Source organism: Culex quinquefasciatus, chromosome 1 (genome assembly GCF_015732765.1).
Source record: "Culex quinquefasciatus strain JHB chromosome 1, VPISU_Cqui_1.0_pri_paternal, whole genome shotgun sequence".
NCBI classification, from domain to species: domain Eukaryota; kingdom Metazoa; phylum Arthropoda; class Insecta; order Diptera; family Culicidae; genus Culex; species Culex quinquefasciatus.
In genome coordinates, this window is record NC_051861.1 from 18562394 (window position 1) to 18584745 (window position 22352).

Consider the following 22352-nt stretch of genomic DNA (forward strand, 5'->3'; position numbering starts at 1 on the left):
TCAAAAGTATTTACAATTCATAAGTGTTCCTAACTCTGATCAGCCGGTTTAATAACGGTAAAGGTTTTGGGAAATGTTCAAGAAAAAAATATGACCTTCAATAAAAAATTGTGTTAAATATGGAAATATGTACAACTAATTCTAATGAAAATATTGAAGAAAAATAATAAGGGAATAGAAGCAATAAAGAAATGTGTAACCCAGAAAAATACTGATCAGTTCATAGATGACGACGACTCATTCATACTCAAAATTAAAATCAAACTATTAAAACAAACTACGAGAAAAAACAATGATAAAAATAATAACGAAACGTGTCTTCTACACCAGGACAAAGCCGATCGGCGAAGACACCGTTCACGAAAAGAACTAGTCAGTTCAGTTTGAATTCCCGGCCCAATACTATGACGAGTCTGTGGGAACAAACTTCACCGACAGAAAAGGGGTCTGTTTCTCCTCATAATTTGCAGCCACGGAAATGAATCTCCGCGATTTAACACTCATTATGATTCGAAACGCAAAATATTCTTCCTGCAAGAACTCCTAACACCAGGATCATATCCGATACCGAAATTCTTGAAGAATGAACACATAATTACCAACCACAAAAAAATCATTCACTCACCCCTCGTATTCAAAAATTTCACCCATGCAGAATCCATCTCCAAGATCTGGATCTGTCACTCAATCACCCTGCGCATTTTACCGGTGCTACGCACACAAACAAAAAAAACGTCATCGAACTGTCAACGGAGGAAACTTATGCGAAAGCGAAAGTGAAAGGATACAGGCGCAAAATTTAAAATCGCGAGTGAAAGTTTTGATAGGAAAAGTCGTGGAAAATGTTTGTGAAATGGCCGGAAAAGAAGACTGGGATGGTCGGAAGGACCGTCCCCAACGGAACAGAGGAAAGTTTAGCTGGGTATCGTTCCAGCTATCGATTTTAAGTTGTTTTTTCTTTGTTTACTTCCAGCGCCGCGTCCTCGCCTGCTACGACGTGGGATTCTAACCCGTCGTTAGCGATGGATATGCAGAGAGAAAGAACAAATCAACGTTAATTGGGCAAAATTATCGCCGCTGAAAATAATGGGGAAATTGTGCAAAAATGGAAAAAATGTGGAATCTACGCTTCGGAAAAAGCTACGTGGGCAAAAATTTGTGCAAAAGCAGTGGAAAATCTACTGTGGAAAAAAACTACGTTGCCAATCATAAAAACTATAACTGTTGGAAATATGAGTGTAAACAAACCAGTGAAGTGTCCGTTGTGTTCAGATGGTTTACTAACTCTAACTAAAACTACTAGTGCCAACTAAAGCTACTATTTACAAGGAAAAAAATTAAGAAAACTACAGCTATTATATACATTGAAAAAAACTGCCATTAACACCAAAAAAGGGGGAAAATGATCCTACGATCGTTAATCTAGGAAAATAAGGGGAAAATTTGGAAAACTCAATCGCAGAAAATTAAACAACAATTCAGGTAAGTATAAGAAGAAAAATAATAATAAAAGCGATCATATTACAATGTCGTCCTCCCTAGCAAACAGGTGACGACTATCTTGCTCGGCCGGCTGACGATGTTCGGCCACCCTCACCCCACTTCGCCGGAAGGATGACACGCCCCGACTGACGGAAGTTTGGACTCCACCCACACTCGACGGAAGGAAGGATGACCCACCCCAACTGGACTAGCGGATCGTGAGTTTTTATAGACTAAGGCTAACCTAGATTTATTACTAACTTAGAATAAGGGTTAGGCGTTAGGCCCTACTAACCACTAACTTCTTCGCGTCGCGTTCGGTTCTTGCGTTTCTTCTTCCGCTTCTTCGTTTTACGCGTGCTAGCTGTGACTCGGTCAGGCTAGTCTTGGTTTGTGGTGTCTACTCGGCCCAAATTTTGGTCTTTTCGCGTGGTAGAACCGGTTCTACCCTTGGTCACTTCTTCGGTTGAAGTCTATTCATAGCTCGTTGGGTTCTAAATCGTCTACAATTGGATCGTCGGAATCGATCATGAGATGATTTGTGGGCGTTGTCCAAAGATGCACTACTAGCTTTCGACAATCATCGATCGCTGTCGAAGTCATCGCAGGCTCGCTTTCTTCGTTCACACCTTTCGGTGGCTACTAACACAGGTCATCACTTGCTCATTCATAGCTTCGTGCAATCTTAGTACAAGTGACTACTGGCTCTCGACAGTCATCGGTCGTTTTGGAAGTCATCGCAACTAAGTTGCTCCTTCTTTGCTTCATCTTCTCATACTTAAGTTTGGAACGCACCTGACAAATCACCCCAGATCGAACCGATTCTCCCAAGTCGCGATCGCGCGTGGTACAACTCGGTACCCTCAGTGCTGGTTTGTTTATTCTGGTTTTCCCTAACACGAGTCCGTCGAGTGCCCTAATGAGGTAATTACCCCGAGGGTGTTTTGTTCCCTAAACGGAAATGGTTGCTCCTGATGGGATTAGGAGGGACATAGCTAAAAAAGGCGAAAAGTGTGCCATGGACTTATCACTTAAAGCATGCTTTACTCACGGTTTGCTTGGCGTTCGCGGTCGACGATCACGTGGTCGTCTCGATACCTGTTCTGCTGCTGCTGATCGACGGTTTCGAAGAAACTCGGTGGTTTGGTGGTCGGTGTTTCGCTGCGGACGGCGTCTACGACGTCATCACTTGCTGCTGCTGCTGTTGCTGCTCTCCGGTTAGCACCGGACGGGACTCGAGCACGTGGTTGGTCGCACCTGCGAGGGAACCTCGACGACCTACTTTTGAAGATCTGCTGCTGCTGCTCGGCTGGAACGCTGGTTAGCTGGTTGTTGGTTGCCGGTTCGCGTGTCCGCCTTCGAGGCCGGACTTCTCCCTCCTCACTCACGTGGTTTCTAACCTTCCAGGTTAGGTTGATGGCGGTTGGCGATCGCGATGGCGGATGCTGATCGCGAGGGCGGTTAATTCAAGGACGCTGCGGTGACGGTTGCTGCTGTCCTGTTACGGCGTGGCCGTACAGTTCCGCTGCCGAGCGCGGTTTGGCGAGCGCTGGCCTTCGGCGGCGTGGGCGTTGCGGCCGGATCGAAGCGGTAGCTGGTCCCCGGTAGTTCGGGCCGTCTGTGACGAGCGTGGCGGTGGATGCAGAGCTGGTCACGGGATAGATGTTAGGCTTCGCCATGGGCAGGTGACCACGAGGTGGCCAACGACAACACTTACCAGGATTTCTGGAACGCACATGCACGGCAGAATTTCACACACGCACACGACACGGCACTAGTTCGAACTACTAAATCTCGCTAAACTAGCTAACCAGGGAAAGGACAGAGAAACACATTACACTAGAGATAACCTAAAAGACAAACTCATGGAAACTAGAAAACCTACAATTTAATCACGAGACGCGCACAATCGAGGGCCACTGGTGCCTCTTCCGCGGAACTGATAAAAGTGAACCGTTGGGCGCGTCATCAGAACGTCGAGACTTATGAGAGGCTTCAGTTCCGAATTCCGTTCCCTCTCACGGTTACCAACCCTGGACAATAGCTTGTCATTCCCCTAGACCGCTTTATCACCTCCACGATCTCATCACCCCCGAACCGCGAAAACGCGAAACTCTTCGCGAGATTCGTGCGGCTGGCTCTCCCCGATCTCCTGTGCTGGCTCACCTCAAGAGCAGAGTTTAAACCACTCGGCCATCTGGTTGAACGGAAAGCTTTTGGGATAACTGGCGCAAAAGGTACTCGGCATTTGAGTGACCAAAGGAATGAGCAAAGGTCACTCAGCAAGAAAGCTCTACTCTGCGGCGTGTACGTTTAATACCGTTTAGGTATTTCTACTTCCCAATCATACCGACTGTACTTTTACTCCATATGTACTCGTTACATCATTCCCCACTAAAAGTACGAAAATTTGTTTCGCGTTAACACGGCGGTGAAAAACGACCAAACAAATTTTCGTAGGCCAAACCGAAGTGCTACTGATGATTGGGTTTCTCTTCGGGGTCATATACGTTCATCACTGAACTGTCAACTCACTAACAAGTTAGGTCCTTGCTAACAGTCAGCTCCGTCTCACTTTCCAGATCAGACAACATCACAGTGTCAGCGACGATGTTGTAAGTCTGCTACTAACCATCAATGACTAAAGTCTCCGGTCTCCAGCGAATTACTACTCAAATCATCACTAACAACAGTAAAGCCTCGAGAAAATGCAAAAACGAGTAATTCAAAAAAATCAATTTACAAATGTTCCTAACTCTAATCAACCGGCTCAAATACGGCAACGGCTTTTGAAAAAAAAATATTCATGGAAAAAAAATTGACCTTTAATAAAGAAATTCATGCTGAATGTTTAAATATGTACAACTAAATTCTAATGAAAATATTGAGAAATGGAAAAAATAAGGAAAAAGAAGCAGTGAAGAAATTTGTAACCCAGAAAAATACTGATCAGTTCATTGATGACGACGACTCATCCATACTCAAAATTACAAAATAAAAACATTAAAACAACTACGGAAAAAAGTATAGCATAGACATAGAGTTTGCACATAACCCTACGCGAGCTAGCACAGTAAACGAAACGTGTCTTCTACACCAGGACAAAGCCGATAGGCGAAGACATCGTTCACGAAAAGAACTAGTCAGTTTAGTTTGCAATCCCGGCCCAATACTAAGACGAGTCTGTGGGAACAAACTTCACTGACATAAAAGGGTCTGTTTCTCCTCATAATTCGCCGCCACGGAAATATATTTCCGCGATTTACCACTCATTATGATTTGAAACGCAAATTATTCCTCCTCACAAGAACTTCTAACACCAGGATCAAATCCGATAACGAAATTCTTGAAGAATCAACACATAATTACAAACTACAAAAAAAACATTCGCTCACCCCTCGCATTCTAAAAAAAATCACCCATGCAGAATCCATCTCCAAGATCTGGATCTGCCACTCAATCACCCTGCGCATTTTACCGGTGCTACGCACACAAACAAATAAACGTCATCGAACTGTCAACGGAGGAAAGTGTGTGAAAGCGAAAGTGGAAAAAATGCAGGCGCAAGTTTGGAACCGCGAGTGAAAGTTTTGGAGGAAAAAAAGTGGAAAAAGTGTGTGAAATGGCCAGAACAGACGACTGGGATGGTCGGAAGGACCGTCCCCAACGGAAACGAGGAAAGTCGAGCTGAGATATCGTTCCAGCTATCGGTTTTAAGTTGGTTTTTGTTTGTTTATTTTCAGCGCAGCGGCATGTCTACTGCGGCGTGGAAATCGCGACCTGTCGTTAGCGATTGATAAGCTCTCGGGGAAAAAACTGCGTAAATTGTGGCTAATCAATCAAACTGAAACTACCTACTTGGGAAAAATTATCAAAAAAAATGGAAAACTGGGTGGGAAAATCTGTGCAAAAATTGGTGTGGTAAATCTACTTTGGGAAAAAAAACTATGGTGCAAAAGCTACTCTGTTTGGAAACCGATTGTAAACAAACCAGCGAAACGCCAGCTGTGTTTCGATTGTTTACTAACTATAACTTAAACTACTATTTACAAGGGGGGGAAAACTATAACTACTATTTACATTAGGAAAGGATCGTTAATCATCGGAAAATGAGGAAAAAAAACTGGAAAATACGACTCCTTCGTAGAAAAATTATCAACAATTCAGGTAAGTATAAGAAGAAAACTAATAATGAAAGTGATCATATTACAATGCCGTCCTCCCACGCAAACAGGTGACGACGATCTTGCTCGGCCAGCTGACGATGTTCGGCCACCCTCACCCCACTTCGCCGGAAGGATGACTCGCCCCGACTGACGGAAGTTTGGACTCCACCCACACTCGACGGAAGGAAGGATGATCCACCTCCAACTGGACTAGCGGATTGTGAGTTTTTATAGATCTAAGATTAACCTAGTTTAGTACTAACTTAGTTTAAGGGTTAGGCGTTAGGCCCTACTAACCACTAACTCTTCGCGTCGCGTTCGGTTTTGCGTATCTTCTTCCTCTTCTTCGTTTTACGCGTGCTAGCTGTGACTCGGTCAGGCTAGTCTTGGTTTGTGGTGTCTACTCGGCCCAAAATTTGGTATTTTCGCGTGGTAGAACCGGTTCTACCCTTGGTCACTTCTTCGGTTGAAGTCTATTCATAGCTCGTTGGGTTTTAGAAAATGTGGATCGTCTGATTCGATTTCGAGATGATTTGTGGGCGTTGTCCAAAGATGCACTACTAGCTTTCGACAATCATCGATCGCTGTTGAAGTCATCGCAGGCTCGCTTTCTTCGTTCACACCTTTCGGTGGCTACTAACACAGGTCATCACTTGCTCATTCATAGCTTCGTGCAATCTTAGTACAAGTGACTACTGGCTCTCGACAGTCATCGGGCGTTTTGGAAGTCATCGCAACTAAGCTGCTCCTTCTTTGCTTCATCTTCTCATACTTAAGGTTGGAACACACATGACAAATCACCCCAAATCGAACCGCTTCTCCCAGGTCGCGATCGCGCGTGGTACAACTCGGTACCCTCAGTGCTGGTTTGTTTATTCTGGTTTTCCCTAACACGAGTCCGTCGAGTGCCCTAATGAGGTAATTACCCCGAGGGTGTTTTGTTCCCTTAACGGAAATGGTTGCTCCTGGTGGGATTAGGAGGGACATAGCTAAAAAAGGGACATAGCCAAACCGCGCTTGGCAGCGGAACTGTACGGCCACGCCGTAACAGGACAGCAGCAACCGTCACCGCAGCGTCCTTGAACTAACCGCCATCGCGATCAGCATCCGCCATCGCGATCGCCAACCGCCATCAACCTAACCTGGAAGGTTAGGAAACCACGTGAGTGAAGAGGGAGAGAAGTCCGGCCTCGAAGGCGGACACGCGAACCGGCAACCAACAACCAGCTAACCAGCGTTCCAGCCGAGCAGCAGCAGCAGATCTTCAAAAGTAGGTCGTCGAGGTTCCCTCGCAGGTGCGACCAACCACGTGCTCAAGTCCCGTCCGGTGCTAACCGGAGAGCAGCAACAGCAGCAGCAGCAAGTGATGACGTCGTAGACGCCGTCCGCAGCGAAACACCAACCACCAAACCACCGAGTTTCTTCGAAACCGTCGATCAGCAGCAGCAGAACAGGTATCGAGACGACCACGTGATCGTCGACCGCGAACACCAAGCAAACCGTGAGTAAAGCATGCTTTAAGTGATAAGTCCATGGCACACTTTTCGCCCGCTACCAACCTTACCAACTAGTAGCGCGGCGCCGCGTCTGTCGAGACTGTTCCGACTCGCCTAAAATGAACACATAAAACGCACATAGCACACACACCTAAACCGGAAGAAGAAGAGAGAAGAAGGAAGACAAACACACGGTAGAATCTGAACTGAAGTAACAGGATCTCAGGGAAAGGAAGAGGGAGGATCGCCGGCAAACACAAACGTACGTACGAAAACATGAATGACTCACTGTAAATAAACGAACACAAAACACTACAAATGTTTTTCCTGCTGCACTTAACCTAAACACACAGTAGCTATAAAACACTTATGCTAGGGTGACCGAAAGAGTCGACTCATGTTTTGGTCGCGACCGTTTAAATAAATGTAGATTTTCTTTCAATATTCTATTTTACTTTATTTTTCTACTGGAGACAGGGCTCCGAATCCCTTGGACCATTGGCTATTTTTCTTGCAGATCTGGTTCAGGTAGACTGTTGAAGGCCGCAGGTGATGAATCACGCCCTGAGGTCTCCAGTCCGTTTCCGGTTTCTTTTTCAGCTACCCTTCCTGGGTAGTGGCTTGGTACGCTAGTCGGAGTACCTCCGACGCGTTTTACACCCCACAGAACTCCTGTCCCGAAACGGGATTACTGAACCCCCTCGAGAGGTCTCTACGGCTGGGCAAACCGACAAACAGGTGGATGGTCTCCTTCGGGAGTGGCGCTTAAGCCATCTCACTTAACCATAGGGGAGTTCGATAGGCTGGCGGGCTATAACTGGTTTAGGTGTGTGTGCTATGTGCGTTTTATGTGTTCATTTTAGGCGAGTCGGAACAGTCTCGACAGACGCGGCGCCGCGCTACTAGTTGGTAAGGTTGGTAGCGGGCGAAAAGTGTGCCATGGACTTATCACTTAAGCATGCTTTTACTCACGGTTTGCGGTGCGGGCGCTTTCGACGATCACGTGGTCGTCTGGATACCTGTTCTGCTGCTGCGGGTCGGTTTCGAAGAAACTCGGTGGTGGTCGGTGTTTTGCTGCGGACGGCGTCTACGACGTCATCACTCGCTGCTGCTGCTGTTGCTGCTCTCCGGTTAGCACCGGACGGGACTCGAGCACGTGGTTGGTCGCACCTGCGAGGGAACCGCGACGACCTACGCTTGAAGATCTGCTGCTGCTGCTCGGCTGGAACGCTGGTTAGCTGGTTGTTGTTTGCTGCCGGTTCGCGTGTCCGCCTTCGAGGCCGGACTTCTCTCCCAAGGGTTAACCTTCACTCACTCACGTGGTTTCTAACCTTCCAGGTTAGGTTGATGGCGGTTGGCGATCGCGATGGCGGATGCTGTGCGCGATGGCGGTTAATTCAAGGACGCTGCGGTGACGGTTGCTGCTGTCCTGTTACGGCGTGGCCGTACAGTTCCGCTGCCGAGCGCGGTTTGGCGAGCGCTGGCCTTCGGCGGCGTGGGCGTTGCGGCCGGATCGAAGCGGTAGCTGGTCCCCGGTAGATCGGGCCGTCTTTGACGAGCGTGGCGGTGGATGCAGAGCTGGTCATGGGGCAGATGTTAACTTGGCACTGCACAGGTGACCACGAGGTGGTCAGCGCACTTACCAGGATTTCTGGAACGCACATGCACACGGTCTTCACACACGCACACGACACGGCACTAGATCGATCTACTAATCTCGCTAAACTAGCTAATCAGGGAAAGGACAGAGAAACACATTACACTTGGGATAACCTAAAAAGACAAACTCATGGAAAACTAGAAACCTACAATTTAATCACGAGACGCGCACAATCGAGGGCCACTGGTGCCTCTTCCGCGGAACTGTTAAAAGTGAACCGTTGGGCGCGTCATCAGAACGCCGAGACTTATGAGAGGCTTCAGTTCCGAATTCCGTTCCCTCTCACGGTTACCAACCCTGGACAATAGCTTGTCATTCCCTTGGACCGCTTTACTACCTCCGCGATCTCATCACCCCGAACCGCGAAAACGCGAAACTCTTCGCGAGATTCGTGCGGCTGGCTCTCCCCGATCTCCTGTGCTGGCTCACCTCAAGAGCAGAGTTTAAACCACTCGGCCATCTGGTTGAACGGAAAGCTTTTGGGATAACTGGCGCAAAGGTACTCGGCATTTGAGTGACCAAAGGAATGAGCAAAGGTCACTCAGCAAGAAAGCTCTACTCTGCGGCGTGTACGTTTAATACAGTTTAGGTATTTCTACTTCCCAATCATACCGACTGTACTTTTACTCCATATGTACTCGTTACATCATTCCCCACTAGTACGAAAATTTGTTTGGCGTTAACACGGCGGTGAAAAACGACCAAACAAATTTTCGTAGGCCAAACAGAAGTGCTACTGATGATTGGGTTTCTCTTCGGGGTCATATACGTTCATCACTGAACTGTCAACTCACTAACAAGTTAGGTCCTTGCTAACAGTCAGCTCCGTCTCACTTTCCAGATCAGACAACATCACAGTGTCAGCGACGATGTTGTAAGTCTGCTACTAACCATCAATGACCAAAGTCTCCGGTCTCCAGCGAATTACTACTCAAATCATCAATAACAACAGTAAAGCCTCGAGAAAATGCAAAAAAAAACGAGTAATTCAAAAAAAATATTCAATTTACAAATGTTCCTAACTCTAATCAACCGGCTCAATTACGGCAAAGGCTTTTGAAAAAAAATAATCATGAAAAAAAAAATTGACCTTTAATAAAGAAATTCATGCTGAATGTTTAAATATGTACAACTAATTCTAATTAAAATATTGAGAAAAGAAAAAATAAGGAAAAGAAGCAGTGAAGAAATTTGTAACCCAGAAAAATACTGATCAGTTCATTGATGACGACGACTCATTCATACTCAAAATTACAAAATAAAAACATTAAAACAAACTACGAAAAAAAAATAGCATCGACATAGAGTTTGCGCATAACCCTACGCGAGCTAACACAGTAAACGAAGCGTGTCTTCTACACCAGGACAAAGCCGATAGGCGAAAACAACGTTCACGAAAAGAACTAGTCAGTTCAGTTTGCAATCCCGGCCCAATACTAAGACGAGTCTGTGGGAACAAACTTCACTGACAGAAAGGGGTCTGTTTCTCCTCATAATTCGCCGCCACGGAAATAAATTTCCGCGATTTAACACTCATTATGATTCGAAACGCAAAATATTCCTCCTTACAAGAACTTCAAACACCAGGATTAAATCCGATAACGAAATTCTTGAAGAATTAACCATAATTACAAACTAAAGAAAGAAAACCATTCGCTCACCCCTCGCATTCAAAAAAATTCACCCATGCAGAATCCATCTCCAAGATCTGGATCTGTCACTCAATCACCCTGCGCATTTTACCGGTGCTACGCACACAAACAAAACAAACGTCATCGGACTGTCAACGGAGGAAAAAATGTGAAAGTGAAAGTGGAAAAAATGCCAGGCGCAGGTACAGAATCGCGAGTGAAAGTTTTTAGAGGAAAATTTTGTGGAAAAAAAGGTGAAATGGCCAGAAAAGACGACTGGGATGGTCGGAAGAACCGTTCCCAACGGAAACGAGGAAAGTCGAGCTGACATATCGTTCCAGCTATCGGTTTTAAGTTGGTTTTTGTTTGTTTATTTTCAGCGCAGCGGCATGGCCTACTGCGGCGTGGAACTACAACCTGTCGTTAGCGATTGATAAGCGCTCGGGGGAAAAAAAACTAAGAAAAATCTGGCTAATCGATCGCGCTGAAACTACTTGGGAAATTATCAAAAATTGGAAACTGGGTGGGAAAATCTGTGCAAAAATTGGTGTGGTAAATCTACTTTGGGAAAAAACTATGGTGCAAAAGCTACTCTGTTTGAAACCGATTGTAAACAAACCAGCGAAACGCCAGCTGTGTTTCGATTGTTTACTAACTATAACTTAAACTACTATTTACAAGGGGAAAACTATAACTACTATTTACATTAGGAAAGGATCGTTAATCATCGGAAAATGAGGAAAAAACTGGAAAATACGACTCCTTCGTAGAAAAATTATCAACAATTCAGGTAAGTATAAGAAGAAAACTAATAATGAAAGTGATCATATTACAATGCCGTCCTCCCACGCAAACAGGTGACGACGATCTTGCTCGGCCAGCTGACGATGTTCGGCCACCCTCACCCCACTTCGCCGGAAGGATGACTCGCCCCGACTGACGGAAGTTTGGACTCCACCCACACTCGACGGAAGGAAGGATGATCCACCTCCAACTGGACTAGCGGATTGTGAGTTTTTATAGATCTAAGATTAACCTAGTTTAGTACTAACTTAGTTTAAGGGTTAGGCGTTAGGCCCTACTAACCACTAACTCTTCGCGTCGCGTTCGGTTTTGCGTATCTTCTTCCTCTTCTTCGTTTTACGCGTGCTAGCTGTGACTCGGTCAGGCTAGTCTTGGTTTGTGGTGTCTACTCGGCCCAAAATTTGGTATTTTCGCGTGGTAGAACCGGTTCTACCCTTGGTCACTTCTTCGGTTGAAGTCTATTCATAGCTCGTTGGGTTTTAGAAAATGTGGATCGTCTGATTCGATTTCGAGATGATTTGTGGGCGTTGTCCAAAGATGCACTACTAGCTTTCGACAATCATCGATCGCTGTTGAAGTCATCGCAGGCTCGCTTTCTTCGTTCACACCTTTCGGTGGCTACTAACACAGGTCATCACTTGCTCATTCATAGCTTCGTGCAATCTTAGTACAAGTGACTACTGGCTCTCGACAGTCATCGGGCGTTTTGGAAGTCATCGCAACTAAGCTGCTCCTTCTTTGCTTCATCTTCTCATACTTAAGGTTGGAACACACATGACAAATCACCCCAAATCGAACCGCTTCTCCCAGGTCGCGATCGCGCGTGGTACAACTCGGTACCCTCAGTGCTGGTTTGTTTATTCTGGTTTTCCCTAACACGAGTCCGTCGAGTGCCCTAATGAGGTAATTACCCCGAGGGTGTTTTGTTCCCTTAACGGAAATGGTTGCTCCTGGTGGGATTAGGAGGGACATAGCTAAAAAAAAACAAGATCTAGTGCAGCTAATCGAGCGATTCCATTACGACGCCTTCTCTGGTCCAGGTTCTGCTACCAGTTGGACATTACCAAAACTACTTCCCAAGAGAACTTTCAAGCCCATCGTGTTGGCATCTGATCCTAACCCCGACAGTCGGTTCTTTCGGAGTAATTTCCACTGCAGACTTCGTTCTTTCCCTGTTCCAGCTTCGCCGACTTCTCCTTTGACGTCGTTCAGATGCGTTTTGTTTGTTTGGTGTGTCCTGTCATCGTCGTATGGATCAGAATCCCCGAAAGCTACTTCTTTTGGCATCAAAAGTTGTTGTTTACATTTTGTAAACTTCTGTACTCTTCTCTCATGTACTAATCCCTCGTTTAAGCAATTAGACTATTGTTGTTATCAACCAACAGATCAGTAGTTGTTCTTTTCGTTGAGTTTCTGCAAGAAGGCAGTATTAATTTGAAGAATTAGTGAAAGTTAGTCCAATTACCAACGGAAGGCAAGATTTTTTTTTATAGTTAGCTAAATTATTTTGCTATAATTCAGATAATGCAGAGTAGGCTTATTAAATAATACAAATCGTAGTACCAATATTACAAAAATTGAAGTAATGAAAAAAATTATGAAAATATAAATAATGTATGATGAAAAAACAAAAAAAAGTGAATATAATAAATGTATGCAAATAAACAACAACCCAAAATTGTGTTTTCAATTTCTCCGAGAAACTCAACTCTTCCTTCAGAACAAAAGTATCTAATAACTACAAAAATGCAATGCAAATCAGAAAGAAATGCAAATCTAAACAAAATCAGGCAAATTGTTCCAAACCAATGTTACCAAAAATCAAAAAATCAGAAAATCATACCAAAAAAAAATAGAGTACAGTAGATGCCTTGTATTGTTGGGCGCCAGTTATAGCCCGCCAGCCTATCGAACTCCCCTATGGTTAAGTGAGATGGCTTAAGCGCCACTCCCGAAGGAGACCATCCACCTGTTTGTCGGTTTGCCCAGCCGTAGAGACCTCTCGAGGGGGGGTTCAGTAATCCCGTTTCGGGACAGGGAGTTCTGTGGGGTGTAAAACGCGTCGGAGGTACTCCGACTAGCGTACCAAGCCACTACCCAGGAAGGGTAGCTGAAAAGAAACCGGAAACGGACTGGAGACCTCAGGGCGTGATTCATCACCTGCGGCCTTCAACAGTCTACCTGAACCAGATCTGCAAGAAAAATAGCCAATGGTCCAAGGGATTCGGAGCCCTGTCTCCAGTAGAAAAATAAAGTAAAATAGAATATTGAAAGAAAATCTACATTTATTTAAACGGTCGCGACCAAAACATGAGTCGACTCTTTCGGTCACCCTAGCATAAGTGTTTTATAGCTACTGTGTGTTTAGGTTAAGTGCAGCAGGAAAACATTTGTAGTGTTTTGTGTTCGTTTATTTTACAGTGAGTCATACATGTTTACGTACGTACGTTTGTGTTTGCCGGCGATCCTCCCTCTTCCTTTCCCTGAGATCCTGTTACTTCATCCAAAATCTCCCGTGTGTTTGTCTTCCTTCTTCTCTCTTCTTCTTCCGGTTTAGGTGTGTGTGCTATGTGCGTTTTATGTGTTCATTTTAGGCGAGTCGGAACAGTCTCGACAGACGCGGCGCCGCGCTACTAGTTGGTAAGGTTGGTAGCGGGCGAAAAGTGTGCCATGGACTTATCACTTAAGCATGCTTTACTCACGGTTTGCGGTGCGGGCGCTTTCGACGATCACGTGGTCGTCTGGATACCTGTTCTGCTGCTGCGGGTCGGTTTCGAAGAAACTCGGTGGTGGTCGGTGTTTTGCTGCGGACGGCGTCTACGACGTCATCACTCGCTGCTGCTGCTGTTGCTGCTCTCGGTTAGCACCGGACGGGACTCGAGCACGTGGTTGGTCGCACCTGCGGGAACCGCGACGACCTACGCTTGAAGATCTGCTGCTGCTGCTCGGCTGGAACGCTGGTTAGCTGGTTGTTGTTTGCTGCCGGTTCGCGTGTCCGCCTTCGAGGCCGGACTTCTCTCCCAAGGGTTAACCTTCACTCACTCACGTGGTTTCTAACCTTCCAGGTTAGGTTGATGGCGGTTGGCGATCGCGATGGCGGATGCTGTGCGCGATGGCGGTTAATTCAAGGACGCTGCGGTGACGGTTGCTGCTGTCCTGTTACGGCGTGGCCGTACAGTTCCGCTGCCGAGCGCGGTTTGGCGAGCGCTGGCCTTCGGCGGCGTGGGCGTTGCGGCCGGATCGAAGCGGTAGCTGGTCCCCGGTAGATCGGGCCGTCTTTGACGAGCGTGGCGGTGGATGCAGAGCTGGTCATGGGGCAGATGTTAACTTGGCACTCGCACAGGTGACCACGAGGTGGTCAGCGCACTTACCAGGAACAATACAAGGCATCTACTGTACTCTATTTTTTTTTATGATTTTCTGATTTTTTTTTTTTTATTTTTGGTAACATTGGTTTGGAAGAATTTGCCTGATTTTGTTTAGATTTGCATTTCTTTTTGATTAGCATTGCATTTTTGTAGTTAGTAGATACTTTTGTTCTGAAGGAAGAGTTGAGTTTCTCGGAAAAATTGCAAACACAATTTTGGGTTGGTTTTCATTTGCATACATTTATTGTATTTACTTTCTATTTTTTCTTTTCATCATACATTATTTAAATTATCATAATTTTTTTTTCATTGCTACAATTTTTGTAATTTTGGTACTACGATTTGAATTATTTAAGGAGCCTACTCTGCATTTTTGACATTATAGCAAACTAATTTAGCGAGCTATAAAATTTGGAATTCCGTAATTGAACTTAATTGCACTAGATGTTTAAATTGGTACCGTTTCCTCGAGCGGAGGACCTTACGATCGAAGAGATCGAGCACGAACTCACGGTTCGCAAACAACCGGAATCAATTTTCCTACTCGATCTACCGGCAAAGCAAAGGAAGGTACGAAGCTTATTCAAAAGGGATCAAAGGAGAGCTTGACGTGGCCGTCGTACACAAACATTCGGGAAGAGGAAGAGTACATCCATGGTAGAATTGACAAATTGGCCAAAGCACTCGAAAAAAAGCAAGAGACCAGGTTTGAATCGCGCGTTTTAAGCTATTGGCACCGGACCAGACGACATTCGGCGCGTACGGAAGCGGAGAGGAAGATCAAGCGCGAACTGATTCAAAAGATTGAGAATCTTATGAAACAGTTCCAGTTTGGTACCTCAGTCGCCGGTCAAGAAACAAATCAACGATATCTTGGAATCATCTCGTAACTCAACTCCCACAACTGTGTCCAATATTTCCGAACGTTCGAAGCTCACGTTGAGAACCCCTGTACCTTGCCCTATCACAACTGTAGCGATTACCCGACGCCCACAATTTTGATCACGACGCCTAGTCCAAATTTATCACCATTAGTGACTTCTACAATCACGACCCCGACTTTGTCGATTTCTGCCGCCAGCGGATCGGATACGCCGAACGCCGTCGTGACACCCACACTCACGCTTGAGAGTCCAAACGCAACTACGCCTACATCGCGAGTATCAACGCCGTTGGTGCAGACCCCAAACGTAGTTCCGCGGAACCCGAGGTTTGAATTTCCCACACCAGACCGGGGTGGTGAAGGTACGGTCAGCAATAGCGGTTTGAGTTCTCCGACGAAAGGAAAAACGACAGACATGGCTTCAGGAGGTTCAGGTCAGGGCAACGGAGGACAGGCTGGAGATGACAAGTTCATGACGGAGTGGAAAAATATGAAGGCGTTGCTTGTGGACCTAGTGGACAAAAACGCAGAACTGAAGACGGAATTACAAGAACAAAAGAGGGCGTTGCTGGCGAAAGGAAGTCAGGGACAAGTCAAAACGAAGACTGGCGCAACCCAAACTGATGAAGAATCGAGGGGAGCGATTCCGAAGAATGGGAAGGAATCGACGTCGACTTCATCTGGCTTTCCGCTGGAAGAATGGGAAGCCATGAAGGAGATGATGCGCACAATCATGCTGCAGCAAAGCTCGGCAACAGCAAACAACAATAACGTACCACCTAATAACAATCCCCGCCAGGTCGAGGAAGCGGAAATCCACGCCAATCTCCACCACCGTACCCATCGAGTTACGAGGGCGACTATAGCGATCCTGGTAGCTCAAGAGGAGGTGTACGTGGAGGTCATCGTAACCGCGATCGCGCAGGACGATTCGACGGACGGATTGAAAAGTGGAAGATCCGGTTCTCGGGTGATTCCAATGTATCCGTAGAGAGTTTCCTGTACAAGGCGAAGAAGCTAGCGGAACGAGAAGAAATACCGCCGTGTCATTCCACCCAGGTGCGAGGCCGATTACACGTCCTTTGACGTGCCCAAAAACCGTCCCGTCTGAGCACCCCTTGACTTAAACGCATACACCAACATAGAGCGCAAAACATAAGCACAAAGTAGAAACCCGAAACACACGACAGATACCAGGCTAACAGGGAAAGGAAGAGGGGAGGACCGCCGGCAAAAACCGAAAATGTGCACAAAACAATGAATGAACGTTCAAACACCAACACAAATGTACCACACACTTCTGTAAAATAAACACTCAACATCAACACCAATGTCGACTTTAGTCTAGACACCAACCAAACTCTAGCTACGGACTGATCCTTAGGATGGTCCAAAAATAAACTCATGATTAGTTCGCGATCGTAAATAAATGTAGTTTTACTCTATTTTCTATTTTATTCTATTTTTTTTACTGGAGAGGTTGGGCTCCTTTCTCCCACCGGGCAACCATTGCGTCTTTTCCGGCTCTTGGACAAATTGGGAAACTGGAAGGGCCAAGGGTGATGACTAGCTGCGGGAAGTTCTGAGTCTTCCTCAAGTGGATATCTTTTCTTGGATTTTCTCATTGGGTAATTGTTCGGTAATGTTCTCGCTTTGTTTTTCGGCCGTCAGTGAACTTCCTTTCCCCCGTTCCGGGATAAACTGAACCCCCTCTGGAGGTCTCAATAGCTGGGCAAACTGAAAACAGGTGGATGGTCTCCCTGAGGAGTGGCGCTTAAGCCATCTCACTTACCATCAGGAAGTTCGACAAGCTGGCGTGCTATAACTGGAACTGTCCCAAGTACACCGTGGGGGAGAAAGTGCTGAAGCAGACCTTTGACCTGTCCGACAAGGGGAAGGGCTTCTGCAAGAAGCTCGCACCGAAGTACGAACCTGCGGTCGTACGAAAGGTGCTGGGAAAGAACACGTACGAGCTGGAGGATCTGGACGGAAAACGTTTTGGGGTCTACTTCACCAATCGGCTGAAAAAGTGGCACACACCTCAGCCAGCGGCAAGCGGATCGTGATGAGATCTTTTCGAAGAGCAGATTGGTATTTTGTTTTAGCTATGTCCCTCCTAATCCAACCAGGAGCAACCATTTCCGTTTAGGGAACAAAACACCCTCGGGGTAATTACCTCATTAGGGCACTCGACGGACTCGTGTTAGGAAAACCAGAATAAACAAACCAGCACTGAGGGTACCGAGTTGTACCACGCGCGATCGCGACTTGGGAGAATCGGTTCGATCTGGGGTGATTTGTCAGGTGCGTTCCAAACTTAAGTATGAGAAGATGAAGCAAAGAAGGAGCAACTTAGTTGCGATGACTTCAAAACGACCGATGACTGTCGAGAGCCAGTAGTCACTTGTACTAAGATTGCACGAAGCTATGAATGAGCAAGTGATGACCTGTGTTAGTAGCCACCGAAAGGTGTGAACGAAGAAAGCGAGCCTGCGATGACTTCGACAGCGATCGATGATTGTCGAAAGCTAGTAGTGCATCTTTGGACAACGCCCACAAATCATCTCATGATCGATTCCGACGATCCAATTGTAGACGATTTAGAACCCAACGAGCTATGAATAGACTTCAACCGAAGAAGTGACCAAGGGTAGAACCGGTTCTACCACGCGAAAAGACCAAAATTTGGGCCGAGTAGACACCACAAACCAAGACTAGCCTGACCGAGTCACAGCTAGCACGCGTAAAACGAAGAAGCGGAAGAAGAAACGCAAGAACCGAACGCGACGCGAAGAAGTTAGTGGTTAGTAGGGCCTAACGCCTAACCCTTATTCTAAGTTAGTAATAAATCTAGGTTAGCCTTAGTCTATAAAAACTCACGATCCGCTAGTCCAGTTGGGGTGGGTCATCCTTCCTTCCGTCGAGTGTGGGTGGAGTCCAAACTTCCGTCAGTCGGGGCGTGTCATCCTTCCGGCGAAGTGGGGTGAGGGTGGCCGAACATCGTCAGCCGGCCGAGCAAGATAGTCGTCACCTGTTTGCTAGGGAGGACGACATTGTAATATGATCGCTTTTATTATTATTTTTCTTCTTATACTTACCTGAATTGTTGTTTAATTTTCTGCGATTGAGTTTTCCAAATTTTCCCCTTATTTTCCTAGATTAACGATCGTAGGATCATTTTCCCCTTTTTTTTGGTGTTAATGGCAGTTTTTTCAATGTATATAATAGCTGTAGTTTTCTTAATTTTTTTCCTTGTAAATAGTAGCTTTAGTTGGCACTAGTAGTTTTAGTTAGAGTTAGTAAACCATCTGAACACAACGGACACTTCACTGGTTTGTTTACACTCATATTTCCAACAGTTATAGTTTTTTATGATTGGCAACGTAGTTTTTTTTTTCCACAGTAGATTTTCCACTGCTTTTGCACAAATTTTTGCCCACGTAGCTTTTTCCGAAGCGTAGATTCCACATTTTTTCCATTTTTGCACAATTTCCCCATTATTTTCAGCGGCGATAATTTTGCCCAATTAACGTTGATTTGTTCTTTCTCTCTGCATATCCATCGCTAACGACGGGTTAGAATCCCACGTCGTAGCAGGCGAGGACGCGGCGCTGGAAGTAAACAAAGAAAAAAACAACTTAAAATCGATAGCTGGAACGATACCCAGCTAAACTTTCCTCTGTTCCGTTGGGGACGGTCCTTCCGACCATCCCAGTCTTCTTTTCCGGCCATTTCACAAACATTTTCCACGACTTTTCCTATCAAAACTTTCACTCGCGATTTTAATTTTGCGCTTGTATCCTTTCACTTTCGCTTTCGCATAATTTTCCTCCGTTGACAGTTCGATGACGTTTTTTTTTGTTTGTGTGCGTAGCACCGGTAAAATGCGCAGGGTGATTGAGTGACAGATCCAGATCTTGGAGATGGATTCTGCAGGGTGAAATTTTTGAATACGAGGGGTGAGTGAATGATTTTTTTGTGGTTGGTAATTATGTGTTCATTCTTCAAGAATTTCGGTATCGGATATGATCCTGGTGTTAGGAGTTCTTGCAGGAAGAATATTTTGCGTTTCGAATCATAATGAGTGTTAAATCGCGGAGATTCATTTCCGTGGCTGCAAATTATGAGGAGAAACAGACCCTTTTCTGTCGGTGAAGTTTGTTCCCACAGACTCGTCATAGTATTGGGCCGGGAATTCAAACTGAACTGACTAGTTCTTTTCGTGAACGGTGTCTTCGCCGATCGGCTTTGTCCTGGTGTAGAAGACACGTTTCGTTATTATTTTATCATTGTTTTTCTCGTAGTTTGTTTTAATAGTTTGATTTTAATTTTGAGTATGAATGAGTCGTCGTCATCTATGAACTGATCAGTATTTTTCTGGGTTACACATTTCTTTATTGCTTCTATTCCCTTATTATTTTTTCTTCAATATTTTCATTAGAATTAGTTGTACATATTTCCATATTTAACACAATTTTTTTATTGAAGGTCATATTTTTTTTTCTTGAACATTTCCCAAAAACCTTTACCGTTATTAAACCGGCTGATCAGAGTTAGGAACACTTATGAATTGTAAATACTTTTTGAAATGACTCGTTAAGTCTACATTTTTCTCGAGGCTGAATTTTTGTTATTGATGATTTGATTAGTAATTCGCTGGAGACCGGAGACTTTCGTCATTGATGGTTAGTAGCAGACTTACAACATCGTCGCTTACACTGTGAAGTTGTTTGATCTGGAAAGTGAGACGGAGCTGACTGTTAGCAATGACCTAACTTGTTAGTGAGTTAACTTGTCAGTGATGAACGTATATGACCCCGAAGAGAAACTCGATCATCAGTAGCAATTCTGTTCGACCTACGAAAATTTGTTTGGTCGTTTTACATCTCCATGTTAACGCCAAACAAATTTTCGTACTTTTAGTGGGGAATGATGTAACGAGTACATAAATGAACAAACATAAAATAATATTTAAAGAGGAACTGCACTTGGCGTTTCTCAATAGAATCTAATTTAATAACGCCACGAGGTAGGCAATGAGAAACTGACATACAGTTTCTCAGATTTGAATTTAAATGAGATCCAACGTTCTCCAGAGATACACTACAGCTTGTCGATCATCTTGGTGGCCGAGTGGCATAAAATCTGCCTTGAGGTGGGGTCATCAACCGGATTCGGGGAGTTCAACCTGCTAAGATCTTCCGAGGGGAATTCGCAAACTCGCGGTTTCAGGGAAGACGAACTAGCTGTTCGGGGTGAAACGGGCGAGGGGTTTCCGAACGATTGTCCTACGCCGAAGGTATGAGATGGATTGAAATTTGAGTTAAATCGCTCAATTTCTCTTCGCGAGGAGTTAAGCGATTTCCGGGCTCAGGCTTTCTCCACACCGCGGCGTTCTGACTTGAAACCCCAGCGGCTCACTTTATCCAGTTCCGCGAAGGAGGCTACAGGTGTCCTTTTTTCTAGTGCGCGTCGTGATCTTTCTAGTTAGGTAATTTAATTCGTGAGTTTGTCTTTGGGTTGTTTTAAGTTGAAGTTTGTGTCCTTTCCCTGTGTTTAGATAGCTAGAAGCTTAGGGCCGTTTTCGTGTGGCGGCAGTAGTGTGCTCGCGTTGGAAAACAGGTGTTTCGGTAAGGTCTTGTGCTACCTCCATGTGCCAGTGCTCAGTGCGTTCTTTCCCCAAGTGTAGGCCACGCTACAGGCCCAATCCACTCGCCGTCACGCTGCGAAACGCCCCTGGATCGACCCAGGACATCACCAGCCCAGGCCCGGCAACGCTACGCCGGACGAACCGCGTACGTCACCACACGTGGTTCCGGAACTGACCGGCTTCCGCCGGAGAAGGACGGTAGCAACCGTCAACCATCTGCGTCCACCACATCGGCCACGCGCAACCGCAACCGAGCACGTGCGTCAGTATCAGCCCGACCTCGCTGAGGTCCGAGCAGCGGCCCGCCTTCGAGTGGCGGCCACGATAGGTTCGGCGTGAAACCACGTTGAGCAGCAGCAACAGCAACAGCAGCAGGAGTAGTCGTTTCAGCATTCGCTGGCGGCGTTCGAGATCCGGTAGGTGAAACCACCGCGACCAGAGCAGCAGGAGAGCACCAGGTAACATCCGCAGCAGCAAACCGTCGAGTTCGGCGGCCACGTGATCAACGCACTCAAAAAGGGACGTGAGTAGAACGCATGTTTGATTAAAGTGATAAGTCCATGGCCCACTTGCCCGCAACCTAAAGCCCCCAGGTGCGAGGCCGATTACACGTCCTTTGACGTGCCCAAAACCGTCCCGTCTGAGCACCCCTTGACTTAAACGCATACACCAACATAGAGCGCAAAACATAAGCACAAAGTAGAAACCCGAAACACACGACAGATACCAGGCTAACAGGGAAAGGAAGAGGGGAGGACCGCCGGCAAAAACCGAAAATGTGCACAAAACAATGAATGAACGTTCAAACACCAACACAAATGTACCACACACTTCTGTAAAATAAACACTCAACATCAACACCAATGTCGACTTTAGTCTAGACACCAACCAAACTCTAGCTACGGACTGATCCTTAGGATGGTCCAAAAATAAACTCATGATTAGTTCGCGATCGTAAATAAATGTAGTTTTACTCTATTTTCTATTTTATTCTATTTTTTTTACTGGAGAGGTTGGGCTCCTTTCTCCCACCGGGCAACCATTGCGTCTTTTCCGGCTCTTGGACAAATTGGGAAACTGGAAGGGCCAAGGGTGATGACTAGCTGCGGGAAGTTCTGAGTCTTCCTCAAGTGGATATCTTTTCTTGGATTTTCTCATTGGGTAATTGTTCGGTAATGTTCTCGCTTTGTTTTTCGGCCGTCAGTGAACTTC

The 22352-nt window shown here is 45.8% G+C and overlaps 1 protein-coding gene across 1 annotated transcript; it reads right to left on the minus strand.

Moving 5' to 3' along the window:
• Window positions 1-2491: 2491 nt before the first annotated feature.
• On the minus strand, window positions 2492-14552 carry LOC119766100. Its single transcript, XM_038250494.1, has 3 exons — window positions 14383-14552; window positions 14253-14271; window positions 2492-2852 (listed from the first exon to the last, which is right to left on the minus strand). The coding sequence occupies exons 1-3, from the start codon at window positions 14550-14552 to the stop codon at window positions 2526-2528; spliced, it is 516 nt and encodes a 171-aa protein (XP_038106422.1). The 3' UTR covers window positions 2492-2525.
• Between the last annotated feature and the right edge of the window lie 7800 nt (window positions 14553-22352).

What these genes read in the sequence shown, in the direction of transcription:
- LOC119766100 (XM_038250494.1), bottom strand. Translation starts at nt 14,552, where the DNA reads ATGACCAGCTCTGCATCCACCGCCACGCTCGTCAAAGACGGCCCGATC.